The sequence below is a fragment of the Triplophysa dalaica genome, chromosome 21 (genome assembly GCF_015846415.1).
Source record: "Triplophysa dalaica isolate WHDGS20190420 chromosome 21, ASM1584641v1, whole genome shotgun sequence".
NCBI lineage: Eukaryota > Metazoa > Chordata > Actinopteri > Cypriniformes > Nemacheilidae > Triplophysa > Triplophysa dalaica.
In genome coordinates this window covers 18,956,225-18,976,363 of record NC_079562.1, presented here as the reverse complement: position 1 = coordinate 18,976,363, position 20,139 = coordinate 18,956,225, and the positions used below count along the sequence as shown (strand labels likewise).

Below are 20,139 nucleotides of genomic sequence, written 5' to 3'. Positions count from 1 at the left end.
GCCAATTTTACACAAAATGCAGTTTTCAAAAAAACTCTTGCAATGACGAGGCGGCCTGGCCGAAATACGCAGGCAAGCGCAGTTGCTTCCCCCCGACTGCGTTGATGAAAAGCACGATGGGAAATGACTTTCTGTCGACACAGATGCTTATTGGGCGAGACTTTCAGCTGATATCATTTCTCTTAATTTATCGAGAAGGGTCTGTCTGCAGACGCGCATGCGCACTCCAACAAATGCACTATTAGACACGTGTGTGAATTAAATGCACCTACAGGCCAATCGTAAGTTTATTTATTCAATATTCAATTTATTTATTCTCATACAATATTAAGTCGAAGTGAAAGTTTTGTTTTAACTATATTCAATTCGAACAAGATTAAGTCGAAGTAAAAGTGTTATTATGAATTATTTGACAAATGTAATCGAAAACGTTCTTTAACAATATCAGACAAATGTTGTAAGTATATTGGTTTCATTCATACAGTATTAGATAGATGTAAAAGTATTGTTCTAATATATAAGGTAATGTTTTCGAAAAATAACTTAATTCCTATTATCAATGATAGCAGATATATCGCATCTATGATACTTGGGTAACGATGCCTGTTCTTCTTACTGTAACTTATTGAAGAACTAACAATATTGTTAGTTGAAAATTCACAGGAGAGTTTGTAGGTGACCTGCACTATATAGTTATTTTTTAGACAATGTATTACTCAACATTATTTAATATGACGTTGAAATCTATCAAATATAGGGATGTAACGATTCACTCAGTTCACGATGCGATTTATTCAAGATTTAGTTTTACAAAATGAACAACTTCCCTTGTATTATTTCTTATTGTTTACTAAATGGTGTCTAACAAGTGTAAACTTTTATGTAAGATTTTTTATTTATTTTAATTATTCAATTGGGGTAACAATTTGTGCCACATATTTACCGTGACATATTTTGCCAAAAAAGGACGTCACTACTAAAATGTATTGTATATAATTTTCTCTCTCTCTCTCTCTCTCTCTCTCTCTCTCTCTCTATATATATATATATTTATATGTATATTTTTCCATTCCATTCCATTTTCTACCGCTTATCCGAACTACCTCTGGTCACAGGGAGCCTGTGCCTATCTCAGGAGTCATCGGGCATCAAGGCAGGATACACCCTGGATGGAGTGCCAACCCATCGCAGGGCACACACACTCACTCATTCACTCACGCACTCACACCCTACGGACAATTTTTCCAGAGATGCCAATCAACCTACCATGCATGTCTTTGGACCAGGGGAGGAAACCGGAGTACCCGGAGGAAACCCCCGAGGCACGGGGAGATCATGCAAACTCCACACACACAAGTCGGAAGCGGGAATCGAACCCCCAACCCTGGAGGAGTGAGGCGAACGTGCTAAACACTAAGTCACCGTGCCCCCCTATGTATATTTTTTATAAATAAAAAATATTTCTCACTCCTGACGCATATCATTTTTATATTGTATTTTTAATGGTATTAAAAAATAAAAGAGTAACAAAATTAATTTAAAAAAGACTATTTTCCACACTTAAAAGGGTAGCATAGCATATCCCTCGTTCAGAACATTTCTCCAAACCATTACAAATTGTAATTTGTTTAATGTCTTTTAATGTAAAATGCAATTTTCAATAAAGAGTTAAAAAAAAATATTTCCGGTATGGTTGGTATGGTTACGGTCCTATCAAACTACATTTTTTTAACTGCCGCAAGTTATTTCGGCCGGAAGTAGACGCACTTCCGCGCATGCGCAGAACTCATCGTTTTTCCGGGTGTATGTTGGATTGCATTTTGGGTCAGACTCGAGGTCTGAGCTAGCGGCGCTTTCTGTTCACTCTCGCGGTACTTTGTTGTCATACTCTGATCAAAATGCGCAGTTGTTTAGTCTGTTTTTCAGCTTTACAGAGCCCAGTGACAGCTATATATAAATCTACAACAAACAAGGTTTATTAACTTAAGTAAGAAAATGCACTGCATCAAAAGTTTATATTCTTGAATAGCTGACTTAATAGAAAATAAATAGCCAATAATGCGAATAAGCAATTAATTTAGAATTTATAAAAACATACATTTAAAAATGTAACACGATTTGTTCTGCGCATGCGCGAAAGTGAGTCTACTTCCGTCCGAAACAATTTACGGCAGTTTTAAAAACAAAAAGTGGTTTGACACAACTCGTTCCATACGGGAAATGTGTTTTTAATAAACTCTTTATTACTCTGCACATCAAAAGACATTAAACCAATTACAATTTGTAATGATTTGGAAAAAAATGCTGAATGAGGGATAGGCTACACTACCCTTTTAAGAGCGGACAATAAAATAAATAAATTTTGATACTTTTTTATTTTATGTTTTAAAACCAATGAAAATACATTATAAAAAAATGATATGTGTCATCCGTGAGAAATGTTTTTTATTTATATTTTTTTATATATATATAATTTATTAGTGATTTAACAAAATCTAATTTAATAGTTAGATTAAGTTAGATTTTGTTAGTTTTTTCTGTATTGATAAACAAGGCCTAAAGGTCAATGCCATTCTCATAAACCAGCAATTTAAGCATATGAATAGTTGAATGAGTTTGTGTCTAAGGGAGGCAGGGATGCAGGGAGGTAGTAAGTGAGTGAATGACTAAAGAAGAGATGAAGCAAATGTATAAAATAAATAATTTGAATGAATTTAGAAAATTCTGTGTGTTTCTTAAATACAGACATTTGTTAAAGTACGTTAAAATATGTACAGCATAACTTCAAAATAAAACACACTTTACTAAATGGGGTCTGACAAATTTAAACCATTAAGTTAGATTTTTTTTATTTTTCAATTGGGGTAACAATTTGTGCCACATATTAACTCTGACATATTTTGCCAAAAAAAGAGAATCACAATTAAAAACTATTGTTTATTCGTTTTTTATATATATATGAGAGTTTATGTATAAAAGAGAGTTTTTTTATTTATAGTATTTTGTAATATATATTACAAAAAAATATAAATAAAAAAAAACTCTCACGCATTACACGTATTATGTTTTTTAAATGTATTTTCATTGGTATTAAAACATAAAATAAAAAAATATCAAAATGAATAAAAAAAGACTATTTTCCGCTCTTAAAAGGGTAGTGTAGGGAATTGTTTCGGCCGGAAGTAGACGCACTTTCGCGCATGCGCGGAACAAATCGTGTTTCTGGGACGGATCGGGTAGCGACAGGGAGTATTTGGCCGCAACCATGGTCACAAGATGCATTGCGCTGCTGACGTCAACTTCCCATTTACCCCAAAATCGCATAATTTTTTGTCACGCTGGTAACAGTTGTATAATTGTATATTATACATATATTGTATTATTGTAAGATTAGGTTTACGGTTGGGTAGGTGTAGGTGTTAATGAAAATAATTTATTTTAATTTAATGGTGAGATTTTGCATCACTTCCGGGTGTAGCTGTATCCCTTTTATCCAAAACACATTCTCTATTGGCTACCGGAACGTGCGCGACTGCGCGTTCCCGCTGCTTGAGTACCAAGATGGCGGCCGCCGCCGGATCAGGTAAATTATCAAAATGTATTTTGTGGTAATTTATCATCCATTCGAGTTTAATGCACTGCTGAATACATTGAAACGTAATCGAAGTATCCTATCCTTAAAGTCTTGTGATATCACCGTCGGTCTTTTATTGCCTGGTTAACGTACTGGCGGTGGGTTTGCACAGCATTAGCCTGTAAAAGCCGTGGAGGTTTTGTTTCCTTTCTATTTAAAATAACCTTACGCCAAATATATATATAAAAAACAACTACTCAAATGTAACTATGGTTAAGTTAAATGTATTAAATATTTTTTCCTGTGCAATGTATCTACCTAGTTTGTTAGGCATGTAGTTTAATAAATGCAAAGTCATTATAGAGAAACAATAAACAGACTGTGTTTTTAAGACTAGGGAAGCTACATTTTGAGCATGTTTGGGCATCGCAGGCGCTCCAGTTAGTTGAGTTTTCAATAGGATTGGTATGAACACAGTGAGATTGCGTTAGGTTGATGCATTTTGATAATTTTGTACCTGTTTATTACTAGGTTTAACAGGTTGGTAGGTTTAGGCCTATGGTGCCCAAATAGTCACAAATAAACCATTTTATGGCTACTGTGAATAAAAAGACTAGGCGGCCTCACTGGGTTTATTCAGATGCTGTTTTAATCAATAACATTCACTTTGCCCAGGCCTGTACATATTTTTTATTTTTGCACGAATCACTGGTGCTACAGAGGTTCAAAGTGTTGCTGCACAACTCAACTATTTTTTATAGAGCTTTTACAATTTTCATTGTTACAAAGCAGCTGTAGATGAGACATATTGACTATAAGAAAATCATTTAAAGTTATATACCTGTAAAAACAAGAAAAAAGTGAAAACACATAAGACAAGACATACCCACATACAAACGCTCCATACACACAATATGCACACGTTCTAACACTCATAGACATAGACACACACGCGGATGCACGGACGGACAGACATACAGTGAAAGCACACATTTAAGATAAAGGAGAGAGAAACACAGGTCAAATATTTAACAGAATATACATTCCTTTATGCAATATTTATCGTGTAAAATTCGAATTCTAAAGCAGCTCCCCCGGCCAGGGGGAAAACGATATGCCAACGGTGGCGAGGAACCCAAAACTCAGGAGAATCCAGGCCCAACCAGGGGATTCCAGTTCCCCTCTGGCATTAGCTGCTGCCTCTGCACAAGCTCGACAGTGCTTGCACAACAAGGTTAAATAAAAATAAATAAACGTACTAATAAGGTAAATAATAGATTTAAGATAATCATTAATAATCTAATAGCATTTGACATTGCGTAGTGAAGTCGTGTCAAGTCGCCTTGTCCTTATTTATCCAGCTCTATCGTCTCAGCTCTTGTCAGGTCAGCGCTTCCCATTCTCCTCTCTGCCATGAGGTCTAGGCATGAACTGCATCCTGCTCGCTGTGGTAACCTTGGAAAAATGAGACAAGACTGGCTGAGAGTAGAGTACTGTTCTGCACTCTTTGATGCAACAAGTACATCAGTTGTTGTTGGAAATACTCCTGTTTCTGGTTGATCAAAATAATGCAGCCTTATGTTGTGTTCAGACCAAACGCGAATGGTGCGAATGAATAGCGCTATTCGCGCGTAGTTGGACGCTTGAACATTTTGAGTTTACTCGCTTCATTCGCTCGTCAAGTTCGCTTCATTCGCTCGTCAAGTTCGCTTCTTTCGCTCGTCAAGTTCGCTTCATTCGCGCGTCAAGTTCGCTTCATTCGCGCGTCAAGTTCGCTTCATTCGCGCGTCAAGTTCGCTTCATTCGCGCGTCAAGTTCGCTTCATTCGCGCGTCAAGTTCGCTTCATTCGCGCGTCAAGTTGTCTTCATTCGCGCGTCAAGTTGTCTTCATTCGCGCGTCAAGTTGTCTTCATTCGCGCGTCAAGTTGTCTTCATTCGCGCGTCAAGTTGTCTTCATTCGCGCGTCAAGTTGTCTTCATTCGCGCGTCAAGTTGTCTTCATTCGCGCGTCAAGTTGTCTTCATTCGCGCGTCAAGTTGTCTTCATTCGCGCGTCAAGTTGTCTTCATTCGCGCGTCAAGTTGTCTTCATTCGCGCGTCAAGTTGTCTTCATTCGCGCGTCAAGTTGTCTTCATTCGCGCGTCAAGTTGTCTTCATTCGCGCGTCAAGTTGTCTTCATTCGCGCGTCAAGTTGTCTTCATTCGCGCGTCAAGTTGTCTTCATTCGCGCGTCAAGTTGTCTTCATTCGCGCGTCAAGTTGTCTTCATTCGCGCGTCAAGTTGTCTTCATTCGCGCGTCAAGTTGTCTTCATTCGCGCGTCAAGTTGTCTTCATTCGCGCGTCAAGTTGTCTTCATTCGCGCGTCAAGTTGTCTTCATTCGCGCGTCAAGTTGTCTTCATTCGCGCGTCAAGTTGTCTTCATTCGCGCGTCAAGTTGTCTTCATTCGCGCGTCAAGTTGTCTTCATTGGCGCGTCAAGTTGTCTTCATTGGCGCGTCAAGTTCGCTTCATTGGCGCGTCAAGTTCGCTTCATTGGCGCGTCAAGTTCGCTTCATTGGCGCGTCAAGTTCGCTTCATTGGCGCGTCAAGTTCGCTTCATTGGCGCGTCAAGTTCGCTTCATTGGCGCGTCAAGTTCGCTTCATTGGCGCGTCAAGTTCGCTTCATTGGCGCGTCAAGTTCGCTTCATTGGCGCGTCAAGTTCGCTTCATTGGCGCGTCAAGTTCGCTTCATTGGCGCGTCAAGTTCGCTTCATTGGCGCGTCAAGTTCGCTTCATTGGCGCGTCAAGTTCGCTTCATTGGCGCGTCAAGTTCGCTTCATTGGCGCGTCAAGTTCGCTTCATTGGCGCGTCAAGTTCGCTTCATTGGCGCGTCAAGTTCGCTTCATTGGCGCGTCAAGTTCGCTTCATTGGCGCGTCAAGTTCGCTTCATTGGCGCGTCAAGTTCGCTTCATTGGCGCGTCAAGTTCGCTTCATTGGCGGGGCTTCTGCCAGGCGGCTCCAGTCTCGTATTATATTGCTCAAATTGTGTAAAGATCATTTTTGACAACTTGCCAGATTGTCCGACCTCCTCACTCACTTTCTTCTAAGCAAGATCGTTTTTATTTCTGTTTCTATAAAAGTAAGATGTATTGTACTGCTCCAGGTATCCACATACAGCAAAGGTTATTTTGTCCTTCATTGTTGTTTAGGATTTCTGCCTCCGCTCGCAACATCATAATCACCTGACTGCTAGAGCAAGCTCCTGACTGGTTTATCGCGCATTTCGCCTCATTCGGGCGAAAGTAGGTCTATCGCGTCTTTGCATTCACTTAACATGTAAATCTAACGCGCCATTCGCGTTTGGTCTGAACACAACATTAACCCTCAGAGGATTTCTATTATGGAATAGTGTATGCAAGATTAAAAAGATACGTCTTTAGTAGGGATGGGTACTGAAACCCGGTACTTTATCGGTCCCTGTGCTAAATTATGAAAGACCGAAGTATCGATAAGCTCTGACGTTAACGGTTCTGCTGTCAGTACTGGAGAGATTAAGAAAAACATTTCCTATTTATTATTGGTCAGTAAACGTTACCTAGCATATTTTAACTGACCAACCATTTATAATTCGCGATAATATTAAAGACATTTACCTTAATTTTCGTTATTCGCAAACTCTCATGCGAGAGTTTCAGACAGCTCTTTTAGAGTCTTTCCTCTTGTCAGATCGTCAGCTGGATTACGAGCTGAATCCACGTATCTCCAGGACATGGAATGAGTTAGCTCATGGATTTCAGCCACTCTGGTGCAGACGAAAACCTTGAAATGGCACGATTCTGACCGAATCCAAGACAGCACGGTAGTAGAGTCTGTCCAAAGTACTGTATGGCGAATGGGCAAAGTTAACTCCCTGCTTAAGAGGTTTGCCAGCTGTGCACCAGTAACAGCAGCACAGAGCTCCAGACGTGGCATTGACATGACTCTCTTAGGTGCTACTCTGGAGCGCGCCAGTACGAATGACAGATGGATCTTGCCAAGCTGGTCTTCAGTGCGCAGGTAAGAGACTGCTCCATAAGCACTCTCTGAAGCATCGCCGAATATATGAAGGTCTGCAACAGCTCTGCCCTGGTCCACTGAAGCTGGTACATATGCTCTAGGGAAACTTATCTTGGTAAGGAACTGGAGCTCACTTTCCCATTCATTCCAGCTTTGGCTTAAGGGTTGAGGAAGCTGGGTATCGTCCCAGCTACGCTGCTTGCTCCAAAGTTGCTGTACCAATACCTTTGCCCTGGTAGTATATGGAATAATGTATCCCAAGGGATCATATTGACTAGCTAGGACTTTGTACATAACCCGCATGGTAAGCACACCATGATTTATGGGCCGGTGGCGATATGTCAGGACATCTGTAGGGCAGTTCCAACTGAGTCCCAAAGTGGATTCCTGGATCTCTGTTTTTTCATGGGCTAGCCAAAGTTCAATGCCATCTGATCTAGCTTCACCTGGAAGATGCTGCATGACAGCTGGTATGTTGCTGGCCCATTGTCTCAATTCAAAGCCCCCTTCTTCTAACAGGTCTTTTAGTTTGTCAACCAGTTTCTTTGCCTCCTCCGCTGATGACAAGCTCTGCAAGCAGTTGTCGACATAGAAGCATCGCTCCACTGATAACCTCACGTCTTCGTTTGGCTGGCTGTGTTCCTTCACGTGCCGCTGCAAGGCGAAGGTAGCGCAGCAAGGGCTACATGTTGTCCCGAAAGGGAGAACTTGCCACTCAAAGACATCAGGGGAACCACCTTCTCTTGAATCACGCCAGATAAACCGAAGAAGAGGTCTATCTTCTGGAAGAAGGCGGACTTGGTGAAACATGCCTTTTATATCTGCGCTGATTGCCACTGCATGCTCACGGAACCTGAGTAAGACCCCAAGGAGTGAAGAACCTAAGGTGGGGCCTGCAAGGAGCGACTCATTTAGACTCAGGCCATTGAACTGGAAGGAGCAATCAAATACCACACGATTCTTTCCATTATGACTCACCATGTGGTGGGGGATAAACCAGGTCTCACCATCTTTCTTCCTTTCTTCTGGGCTGAGCCTTTTAACAGCTCCTGACTCTACCAGTTTCTGGATTTCAACAGCATAAACTTCAGCTCGTTGAGGGTCTCTTGCTAATTTCCTTTCAGTACTTCGTAGACGTGCCATGACTGCTTCCATGTTGGCGTACAGGTGGGGCATGTCATTCTTACGCAACAAGGGTGTTGCATAACGCTCTATTCCCTCCACCTCCACACGAACCGTCTTAGTCTCCAGGATTTTGATGGCTTCCTTGTCCTGCTGGGATCTTGTGCACTCCTTTACGTTCTGAAATGGCAGAACATCCACTTTCCACAGCCTTTCAACATGCTTGAAAAGCTCAGCAGTGCAGGGTGAAGTGCAGACGTGTAAACACTGGTTCGGTTTGAGTCTGGGCTCCAGTAGGCTGGTAGGTCCCTGAAGTGTCCATCCTAGTTTGGTTCTTATAGCAGTTGGACCACCCGGAGGACCAAGTCTCACTGGTTCAATTGGCGAGATCATGTGGGTTTGATCAGCACCAACAAGGATGAGAGGCTTCACTCTTTCAAAGCATTGTAGTGGGAGTCCAACCAGATGCTTGTATCGCAATTGCAGTTTAGGAATCGGGTAGGAGTGATCAATGAGATCAAGCTGGGGGGCAGTGAAGGCTCCAGATATGAGGTACCGCTTCCTTGGATTGGAGTATGGAGAAATGTAGAATGAGACTGCAGCACCATCGAGGGTTTGAACATCATGTCGAATTGTTCTCAGAGCCAAGTTTTCTGGAGTCCCTTGTAGGCCGAGCCTTTGCGCCGCCTCCGTCAGTAGCATAGTGCGTTCTGAACCGTCATCGAGGATTGCATACGTATCTACTGTACAATCACCATGATGCAGCAATACCCTGACAACCTTAAGTAGGACTCTCTTACTGCTGGCTGGTTTGTTCAGGTACAATGTCTGTGTCGCTGAACTAACGAGACATGCTTCTGTCTTGGATGCTTCAATGGCGGACTTCTCATTGACCTCATGAAGGATTCGTAGATGCTTTCGCTGACAAAGTGGGCATGGTTTCCTCAACCCACACTGTGCAGCCTGATGAGACCGGCCACAACGCCAGCATCTCCGATGGGTGCGTATCCATTCTGAGAGTTGGTCTTTCGTAAGTGTTGGGATTTTTGGACAATGACTGAAGGCATGCTCTGAGTTCTGACAGTAGAAGCAATATACTGTGAATTTACTATTGGATTTATCATCCACTTTGGCAGCAGGATAGTTGACGATTGCTTCAGGACTATTTCCAGACCCAGTCAGAACTGTGGCAGTGGTTTTGCGTGACCGCAGAGCTATCCAAGACTCTGGTTTGGGTCGGCTTTCCTTCCTCATGGTCTGATCATCATAACTTTGGCACCAAGATTCATATTTTAGCCAGTCTGCAAGATCTATCAGTGAGTATGTCAACCCAGGACGGTGTAACATATGGCGACGAAAGTCGGCTCTTCTTTCAGGTGGCAATTTACTAAGTAGACGTGCTACGTGCGACCCGCACTGCAACTCAGCGCTACCTTCCTGGCCTAGTGTCTTAAGCAGACCAACCAATGACTGCACTTGGAGGGAGAACTTCTCAAAGGCCGCTGGATCATTACGACTGATATCCGGGGAATCGAGAATTGTGGAGATTCTCTTTAATGCTACTTGGTGGGGCTGACCAAATCTCTCATTAAGGGCCATCATGGTGTCTCTGTAAGGTGTTGGGGAATGTAGGTAAGAGTCAGCTATGAGACAGGCATCATCTAGCTTCAGATGGTCAACCAGGATTTGATACTTGAACATTTCTGTACTGCCAGGTGGCAAGAGGTTATCCAAGGCCATCTTCAGACGTGCAAACTCACTTGGGTCTTTGTTGCGGAAGTAAGGAATAGAGGGGGATGGGCCTTTGTAATACCTCTCTGTAAGATCCATGGACGTCATGGCTGGTGACATGCCATGAGGAGGATATTTGGGTATATCCCATGGTTGATCACGTACATACTTCGTGCTCATCTGTGGGACAGTGTACTGGCCATACCTCAGCCGATCCTTATACCAATTACGAGGGTCGAAGTCTATAGGACTTTCTGCAGAGGCGAGTTTGCAGGTAAGCGTAGGAGGGGGTCTGGTGTCAGTGACGATCCTTTGCTTGTCAGTATACTGATCTGTCCTTTCCCACGCTCTCGTGTAACTTGGCTCCTCATATGTGACTGGTGGAGGAGGCGCTGGCCATTCTTCATCACCTGCCTGTGGCTCATGGTGAAAAGTAACTGATGGGCGATTTGGTTGAGCATTAGGAAAAGCTGAAGGCCTTTGGAGATCGCATGCCCTCTCCAAGAGCTGAATTAGTTCGTCCTTGGCTGACTCGATCCGTTTTAGGTCAGCTTGAATAGCCTGTTGCGTTTCGCGGAGCTTAGAATTCTCCTCTAGAATCCTCTGCAACTTTACAGAGCTAACATTTGATTGATCACTCTGGTATCCATCATTCTCACCACGGTGATTCTTATCTGGAGATGATGACAGCCAAGAAAGATTGGTGATACGTCGCTGAGGAATTCGTTGGGAATCATAATACTCGTCTCTTACAGCCAGACTTGGAGGGGCAGAGAGAGATAGAGCACCATGTGCTCCTCTTTGCGTTGTGGCTGTTGCTTCGACATGCGAAGAAGAGTTATCATCATCAGATGACTCCACAGCTTGCTCTCTCTGTCCAACTGATGGAAGACTTCTGTGACTGTGAGGTCTCTGGAAATCCACTTCATAATCTTGTAGGTAGGCAGGGCGACGCTTAGGGCGAACCGCAGGGTTTCCTGGTTCAGAACGGGTTGACATCTTAATCCAGGGAAGTGCACATCCGGCTCGAAGGACCAGTTGTAGGATTGGTTTAGAAAAGACGACTTGAGGACTGTAGGAGATGGCACACTTTATCCTGGTGGACCGATTAGAGTCCAAGAACTGAGTCAAACACCGTTCTGATCTTGCTGATGTTTTACTGTTAATGTGTGTGGTCTGCACAAATAAAACAACATACATTTATAGGTTAGAATAAAGTATACATCAAGTACAACTTAATACAACAGTATAACAATACTGCAGTACAGTATAACATACTATACAACAATGTGAAATGTAGTATAATAATACTGTTTAATGCTTGTAAATGCAGTTAGAACATGATACTATCTCAAGAAAATACCATTAGCACTGAGCAACGTAATAGCGTGTTAAATCCGCCCGTATTGAAATAACGGTTCAATTTAAACCATAAACCTCCATATCAACAACAATGCGAGACAGATCAAAAACAATAATGTACATGATAAGAAGCGCTACGTTTAAACCGAACATAGGAAAAAACATAAAGCGATCACCCACGGTGACGATGAAAACACGGAAAAAATACGCAGATAATAACACTCTACAGATGCAGTTAATAAGGAACATATAAATCACCCTAACGGTGATATCTTGTAGGATTATCACCTTAACATAACCTTGAGTGTATATTTATAATAAATAACTCACTTTGTTTGATGCACGCACACTATTTAACATAAGCGTGGCTCGCAGCTTTTACACCTTCTCAATACTTCCGCCTGCGTCATCTCTGGCAGCACACTCTTAAAGGGGCCGTGCACGCAAGCCGTTTGTACACATAAGGTTTCTTTAAATTAGTATGTAATAATTTAATAAACACAGATCACATTAAAAAATAGCCTACATATAAATCTTTAGAGTATTTTTTTTCTGCAGTGGCCTAGATAAATCTTAAACATTAATAATGCTTTCACAGTACTGCATTTAAAATGGATGAATAATAATAAATTATGCTTAAGAAATTATAAAGCAGAGCTTACCTAAAAACTAATTTGTAGTGATGAAATACATAAACTTTTTTGTGTGTGTGTACATTGCAAGAGGTTCCAAACCTGTATAACTTTTAAGCCGAAACAGAGTTAACTACATTATGTCAATGTAAAGCTGCAGTTACATTGAACCAATCCAGCATCTTGTCCAAGCAAAAGAATAACCCGAAAAATTCTAAGGCATGAACCTGACCGGGCCTGTTACTGATGCATGTGCTACACTACACACATCATCACAAAAGTGAAGATTTCCAGCCACATCACATAATTGGAATACCATTTTTTTATTATTATTATTAAACAACAACAAAAAACACAAACAAACTTAGGCCCACATGCATTTATTTAATTCTCTATGAATAATAGGCGGGTATCAGTCATCTTTTACCTGCAAGATTTGTTAGGTGAGTAAAGAATGTTTTAAATAGTGAAAACAACTCCAGCTTTAGTTTTGTCTTTCATAAAAAAACACAACAAAAAGTAGCAATAAGAGTACCTTTAAAGTACCGGATCGATAAGTGGTATCGATAAAAGTGGTAATACCGTTAAAACCTTAACGATACCCATCCCTAGTCTTTAGTCTAGATTTAAACTGACAGATTGTATCTGCCTCCCAGACTGTGCAGGGACGACTTATTTCAAAGTTTAGGCGCGAGATAGGAAAAGGATCCACCACCTGCACTTGATTTTGAAATTCTAGGTCTTAGCAACTGACAGGATACCTGAGAGCGTAATGCACATGAAGGACTGTAATACAATAGATGTTCACTCAAAAACTGCGAAGCTGAACCATGTAGTGCTTTATAAGTAATAAGCAAGATCTTAAAGTTTCTGCGATGCTTTATAGGTTATCAGTTCAAGGTTGACTGAACTGGGCTAATATGCTCATGCATTTATGTACGTGTAAGAACTCGAGCTGCTGTGTTCTGGACCAGTTGGAGTTTTTGTTATAAACCTGCAAGGCAACCACCTAACAGTGCATTACAGTAATCTAGTCTTGATGTCATGAATTAACTTCTCTGCATCTGACAGTGACAGCATATGACATAGTTTAGATATATTCTTAAAGCAGGTGTAACACACAGGGTTTCTGTCAATCTCACCTATACATATAGAGTAGTTTGCATACTTTGTATCTTCAAAGAGTATTTGATTACATTAATAAAAGTTAGATACGGCTTTACAATTGTTTCCGAAAACATACGGCGCGTGCGGGGGAGGCAGAACTATACCACGTGGTCACCCATTGTCAACAAAACACAGACATCTGTTTCACTCACCGCATGTGGTTCATGTCCGGCATCTTTTAGTGTGGGATGGCTCCATATATCAGTTTCAAATAATCTCCAAATGCAGCGTTATATCCATCGTTTATATAACATTCATCACCCAAATGCAGTGAACAAACAAACACCGGGACTTCGCAAACGTAACACTTATGTTAGATTGAGCCCTGTGTTACACCGTACTGGACTTGTGATTTGCGTGACACCTCGTTGCTTATTGCAACAAATTGAAAACGGTCGGATATATAAGACTTAAACCATTTCAATGCTACTCCGTTAATGCTGACGTAATTTTCGAGTCTATGTAGGAATGTACTGTGTCACTGATGTTGAATGCAGCACTACGGTCTAGTAACACCAGAGATGTGTTAATAATACTAAGAAGAGGATCTATAATTTCCGGGAGCATCTCTTTCAGTAGTTTTGTAGGTATAGGGTCTAGCATGCATGTATGTTGTTGATTTAGATCAGTCATCCTCAATTAGCGAACCGCGGGCTGGATCTGGACCTTTGCTTTGTTCCATCCAGACCGCGAGACATAGGCTGATAAACCATTTTAAACATTTAACTATATCTGTTGTTTAAATTGAGCCGCGGGTCTACACAGGCGAGATTCACATCACATGCGCTCTCAGTAATATTTTTGTTTTTTATCTTTTGCAGCTTTATCTTCTAATATCTTTATTATACAATTGACAACTTTTTTTTGTGAATAATGTTAAGTTATGGCCTGATCCGTCTGAAAATCATAAGCAATGCTCTGACACCGAGCCGTCAAGCTCTGGTCAATTTATCTTAAATTTCAGTTCACTGAAGCACTTTAAGCACAAACACTTTTTCAGTAAGTTACCTTTCTTGTAGATTTGTGCTTCAAATAAAGAACTTTATGTTGACCAGATTGTTAGTTAATTATTTACAAGTCAATTTTGCCTACATGGACATTTAAAAAAAGGTGAACTGGTAAAACCAGTAAAATCTTTGTGTTGAGGTCTAAAATTTGGGTGCACCTAACTTTTGTGCTGGTGCACCTAAGAAAGAAAGTTAGGCGCAAAAGTGCAACCAGTGCAAAAAGTTAGTTTAGAACCCTGACCTCTTGGAACTCTCATTGAATACTCTTGATTTAGATGATCTAATGATTTTAGACAGTAGATGCACTGTAGAAAATAATTGCAATTTCTCCTTTGGGGCGCTGTAGTTAGCTTGTCCTGCGGGTTTCACTTCTGGTTGCACTGTTTGAATTTTTTCTCTAATATCTTTGATTTTACTTGTGAAGTTATTCATAAATTCATCACTGTTATGCTGATATCCAGAATCTGAACCAAAAAGTGCTTTATTAGAGAGAGATCTAATATTTAAATATTTAATATTTTAACAGTTGATTATCTGTATTTTGTTCATGTTTTTTGTTTTTTTTCTTAAATTACTTTCAAGAGGTTTACGCATTTTACATTTACATTTAGGCATTTGGCAGACGCTTTTATCCAGTGCACTTATTACAGGGACAATCCCCCTGGAGCAACGTGGAGGAAAGTGTCTTGCTCAAGGACACACTGGTGGTGGCTGCTGGGATCGAACCAGCAACCTTTTGATTACCAGTTCAGTGGTTTAACCCACTAGACCACCATCTCCATGCATAATTTTATGTTTGCTAGCATCAACCACATGGGAACAAGTTAATCTAAGCGGAAGGTGTAAAGTATTAAAGTTTTACAAATGTTGAGTTTGATGAAATCACTTTATTTCACCATAATGAATTATACCCGAGTAATGTAAGGTTCAAAACAAAAATTTTAGTCTAAGATGTAAAAGTAATTGTCCAATTCGATGGTGTGAAAAAATATGTGCTAAGATATAAATAAGTGTTAAAATAAATCATAGTAAAAGTTATTTTGAACACACCCACAATAAAGCTAGACGGAACGACAGTACAAACTGCTTCCGCATATGTCTACGACAGTGTCATGCAGTTGCTACATCAGTAAAGGCAGTAACAAAGGGTAACACAGATATGACGTGACTAAACGGCCCCGGTCCAGTGTTTAGAATGGCAATTTTCTTCGGATTTTAAATCAGTAGGTAACATTTGAGATATTATAATCACACATCTGAGAAAAATATATAACATTAACCTAGTGGTTTTTGGATATTTTACTGCAAAATTCGTACAAACTCTACTTTTAAGTCATGGCCTAGTGGTTAGAGAGTCGGCCTAGTGCCCAGGAGGTAGCCGGGTTCGATCCTTAGAGCCGGCGGGCAATGGCTGAGGTGCCCTTGATCAAGGCACCTTCCCCTACTTGCTCCCCGGGAACTGCAATGATAGATGCCCACTGCTCCGGTTGTAGTTGTGTTCGCCACTTGCTGTGCGTGTCTTGACTACTCTCTCGATGGGTTAAATGCAGACGTCCCATTTCGGGTTTGGGTCACCATACCTGACAAATAGCTCACTTTCACTTTTCACTTTCACTTTAATGACACTTTTCCTCATGTTCACAACACAATGTAAATTGAACTTAAAAATAAACTTAACGAGCATTTGCCTTGTGTTCCGTTTTAGCTGTGCTCGAATTTTAAATGATCCTCTGCTGTCTCAAATAATCAACAGTTAAATTATGTTTTCTGAACTCATCTGCAGTTAGTTTAAATTTAAACATATCAAATATAAAAGTATTTGTTTAATCCATCACAGCAAATAGCGAATTGAATGCACTCGATAGCCTACTTGTTAATAGAGATGGGCATTTAAAGCAAAAATAATATATGAAGATCGATGAGAACTATTTGAAGATATTCGAAATTCGCACCCCTCCCCCCCATTTAAGATTTAAATCCATGACGACACACTGCTTTATTTATTATGGAATGGGCAATCTGACATAAAGCCATGCATTAAGATAACGCGCTGAAACATTAATATATTAACAACCGAATGACGGCACTTATTAACAGTACGTAGTACCTCATAATGCTAGGACATTTCCTTGTAAAATATGAGCATGCCCATTTATACCAACTAAAAAACAGCAGTGTGGTTGATCAAGGAAAATATAATAAAGCCATAAAGATTTTAGACCAGATTTCATGAATTATCAGCTCAAAAGGCTTCAGTTTCTATTGTCATGAAAAGTTTCTCCAGTCTGGCAGTGATCGTTTTCCTAGACGAACAGTAAACTCGGGCTGTACAAACTCCATAAGATTTTTAAAGCCCTCTCCTTCGACAAAGCCGATCGGAAGCATATCCTTAGCGATCATCTTAGTAATTGAAGCCGTTATTTGCTCTGCCCGTTTGGCATCCAAATTGGTTGGTCTGACGATAAAACTAGCAACTGATTGTTGACCTGTGGATGGACCTGCTGGGTACTTCACCCTCAAATGACTGTGCATCGTAGTTGTTGATCCATGATAAGCCAGCTTTGCATTACAGAGTTTGCACCACTTTATTCTCATTCATTTTATTAAAGGACCCCCACACAGAACTCACCGTCTCAATTTATCTTATCTGTTACGCCACGAGGGTCTACAGTGTGCGTAACTTCATAAACAATTGTTGTGAGAAAATGTTTTCCTCTACTGTCTCTTGAATGACAGCCTTTAGGTTTTAGGTGCATCGTTATTGGCAGCGCCACCCTTTTGTTACTTGAACACATTACGCGTGAAAACACGGCAAATTTTTTAAGATCGCACACACTATTCGAAATTCTATAATTAAAAAATTGAATCGAATATTCGAAATTCGTGACTCATCCTTACTTGTTAATTACGAATTCTGTGGAGTTTTCTGTGGAAATCTACAGGCTGGAATTGTGACTTTCTTTTTTTAAATGCTGCAAATTTGTCATAAAATAAATCAATACAACTCATGCCAATTTTTTTCACTCAGTCATTGTTTAACATTTTGCGTTGCAGTCCTGTGTGCGAGCACGTAGCATCTGGAGCAGCACAAGACAGCGCATCCTTTTGACGTATCAATTATTATCCTTTTGACGCATCAATTATTATCAATTCTAATAAAACACAAGAGCTACATTATAACACCTCAAATGTGTTTTAATATTTCTGTTGTAAATGCAGATAATGGAGGCTTTTTTTAAGTGTTTTGGTATTATTTCGGGTGCTGGGTGATATCCATAAGTCACCGGGAGTCTCCCGTTTTATTTATCATGGAAGCTCACTTAACATTTACTCGCGTCTCAAATGCTGACAGGAAGGTCCTTTGTCATTAAACTAGTGGTGGGCCGTTAACGCCGTTAACGCAGTGAGACTCTTATCGCGCGATTAAAAAAATGTTGCCGTTAATCTATTCTCAAAGTTGGGTTGGGAGCTGGGTCTATACTACGCAAGCTATGATGACTTTCACCTTGATATTTTAGCGCGGATGTATACCAGCTTAACTGCACTGTACGGGGCGAGAACGAGATTTTTCAACTCGCGTGATTCGCGTCATTCGCGGAAGCAGAAGCAGAAGCCGCCTCATCATCTCATAACCAGGGCTTCATTCGCGCGATTCGCGCAGCAAGTAGGTCTATTGGCTCTTTGCATTAACATATAAATCACTCGCGCTTGACACGGCATTCGCGTTTGGTCTGAATACAACATAACGTTACTGTGAAATTACCGCATCAAACGTGACGTGCTAACATGGATGCAGCTATGAAGCCCCCGGGTTTGCTTCAGGGAATAATAATTTTTAAGAAGCTTCCCAATAGAAACATCGACAAGACTAAGGTTGTTTGCACCTTGTGCAATGCGGAATTGGTTAAAAAAAAAAACTTTCTCTCATAAGGTAGTGGTCTAGCTTTAGTTGAAACCAGTAACTTTGTATTGAGATCTAATGTATTATGGCTCCTGTATGACATATCGCTTGTTGCTCCCTCACTCTTTGTAAGTCGCTTTGGATAAAAGCGTCTGCTAAATGACTAAATGTAAATGTACTAGTGGTGGGGATAGATTTTTTTTTTTTAATCTAGATTAAAATGGCTCATTTGAATTCTGCCGAAGGCATTCAGAATATGTGTGCTACCCAAATAATGACTAAAAGTAAGTCTTTGAGAACGGATTTCTCAAGCCAGGTGGCGCATTAGACCAGGGGCTCATCTCCTGTTTCCAAAATGCATCACAAACTTTTGTTTGATGCGGTAATTTTTTACAGTAACGTTATGTTGTGTTCAGACCAAACGCGAATGGCGTGTCAAGCGCGAGTGATTTATATGTTAATGCAAAGAGCCAATAGACCTACTTGCTGCGCGAATCACGCGAATGAAGCCCTGATTATGAGATGATGAGGCGGCTTCTGCTTCCGCGAATCGCGCGAGTTGAAAAATCTCGTTCTCGCCCCGTACAGTGCAGTTAAACTGGTATACATCCGCGCTAAAATATCAAGGTGAAAGTCATCATAGCTTGCGTAGTATAGACCCAGCTCCCAACCCAACTTTGAGAATAGATTAACGGCAACATTTTTTTTATCGCGCGATAAGAGTCTCACTGCGCCGTTAACGGCCCACCACTAAAATGTACTGTAGGAGCTCTTCCAGTCTCAAGTACCACCTAAACTCAAATCATCCCTTAGCTAATGCGGAAGTAAACACAAGTTCATCTTATTGAACATAACTTAATTTTCATCACCAATTATTATCATAGTAGAACAGCTTTCTCAAGCAGTTTGTGATGCATTTTGGAAACAGGAGATGAGCCCCTGGTCTAATGCGCCACCTGGTTTGAGAAACCCGTTCTCAAAGACTTACTTTTAGTCATTATTTGGGTAGCACACATATTCTGAATGCCTTCGGCAGAATTCAAATGAGCCATTTTAATCTAGATTAAACTAGATTAATCTTGGAATTAATCTAGATTAAAAAAATTAATCTATGCCCACCACTACATTAAACACAATGCGAGTATAGGCTATTTAAACAAAATGCAAAGCCTTGCCATCACATCCGGGAAAAGATGACTCATCAATTTGAGTAAATCTTGCGAATGCGTCACATGAAATACTGATGTTGGAAAGTAATTTATAAATTGCAGGAGGTCTCCAGATAATATTAGTGCAAAAACTGTGAATGTTACTCATTAGCACCATAACGTTAGGTCTCGAACCAAATACACAGAAGGCTTCAACTACGCAAACTGCTATCCAATCAAAGCAGTGGGTGTTTACTTATAAAGTCTTCAACGATCGAAAATTCCTTCATTTAATTTAAGCTAATAAAGAAGGTTAGGTTTTTATTTAGTCACCATTTCACATCAAGCCTATAATTATCTTTAATTATTATTAAATATTGTTTTCTTTGTCGTTCATGATCAGCGTCTGTCTTGTTTAGCTTTGCATTGCACTTGCATCAATAAATAAGGTATTTATTTCAACT

The 20,139-nt window shown here is 40.5% G+C and overlaps 1 protein-coding gene across 1 annotated transcript in view; it reads left to right on the top strand.

The window, feature by feature from the left end:
- The first annotated feature begins 3,311 nt into the window (after positions 1–3,311).
- The window catches only part of ube2v1 (ubiquitin-conjugating enzyme E2 variant 1), a 33,435-nt gene continuing 16,607 nt past the window's right edge, over positions 3,312–20,139 (top strand). Inside the window, exon 1 of the mRNA XM_056734979.1 lies at positions 3,312–3,583. Coding sequence (XP_056590957.1) covers positions 3,562–3,583 — 22 coding nt within the window. The 5' untranslated portion in view covers positions 3,312–3,561. The remainder of the gene's footprint in view (positions 3,584–20,139) is intronic.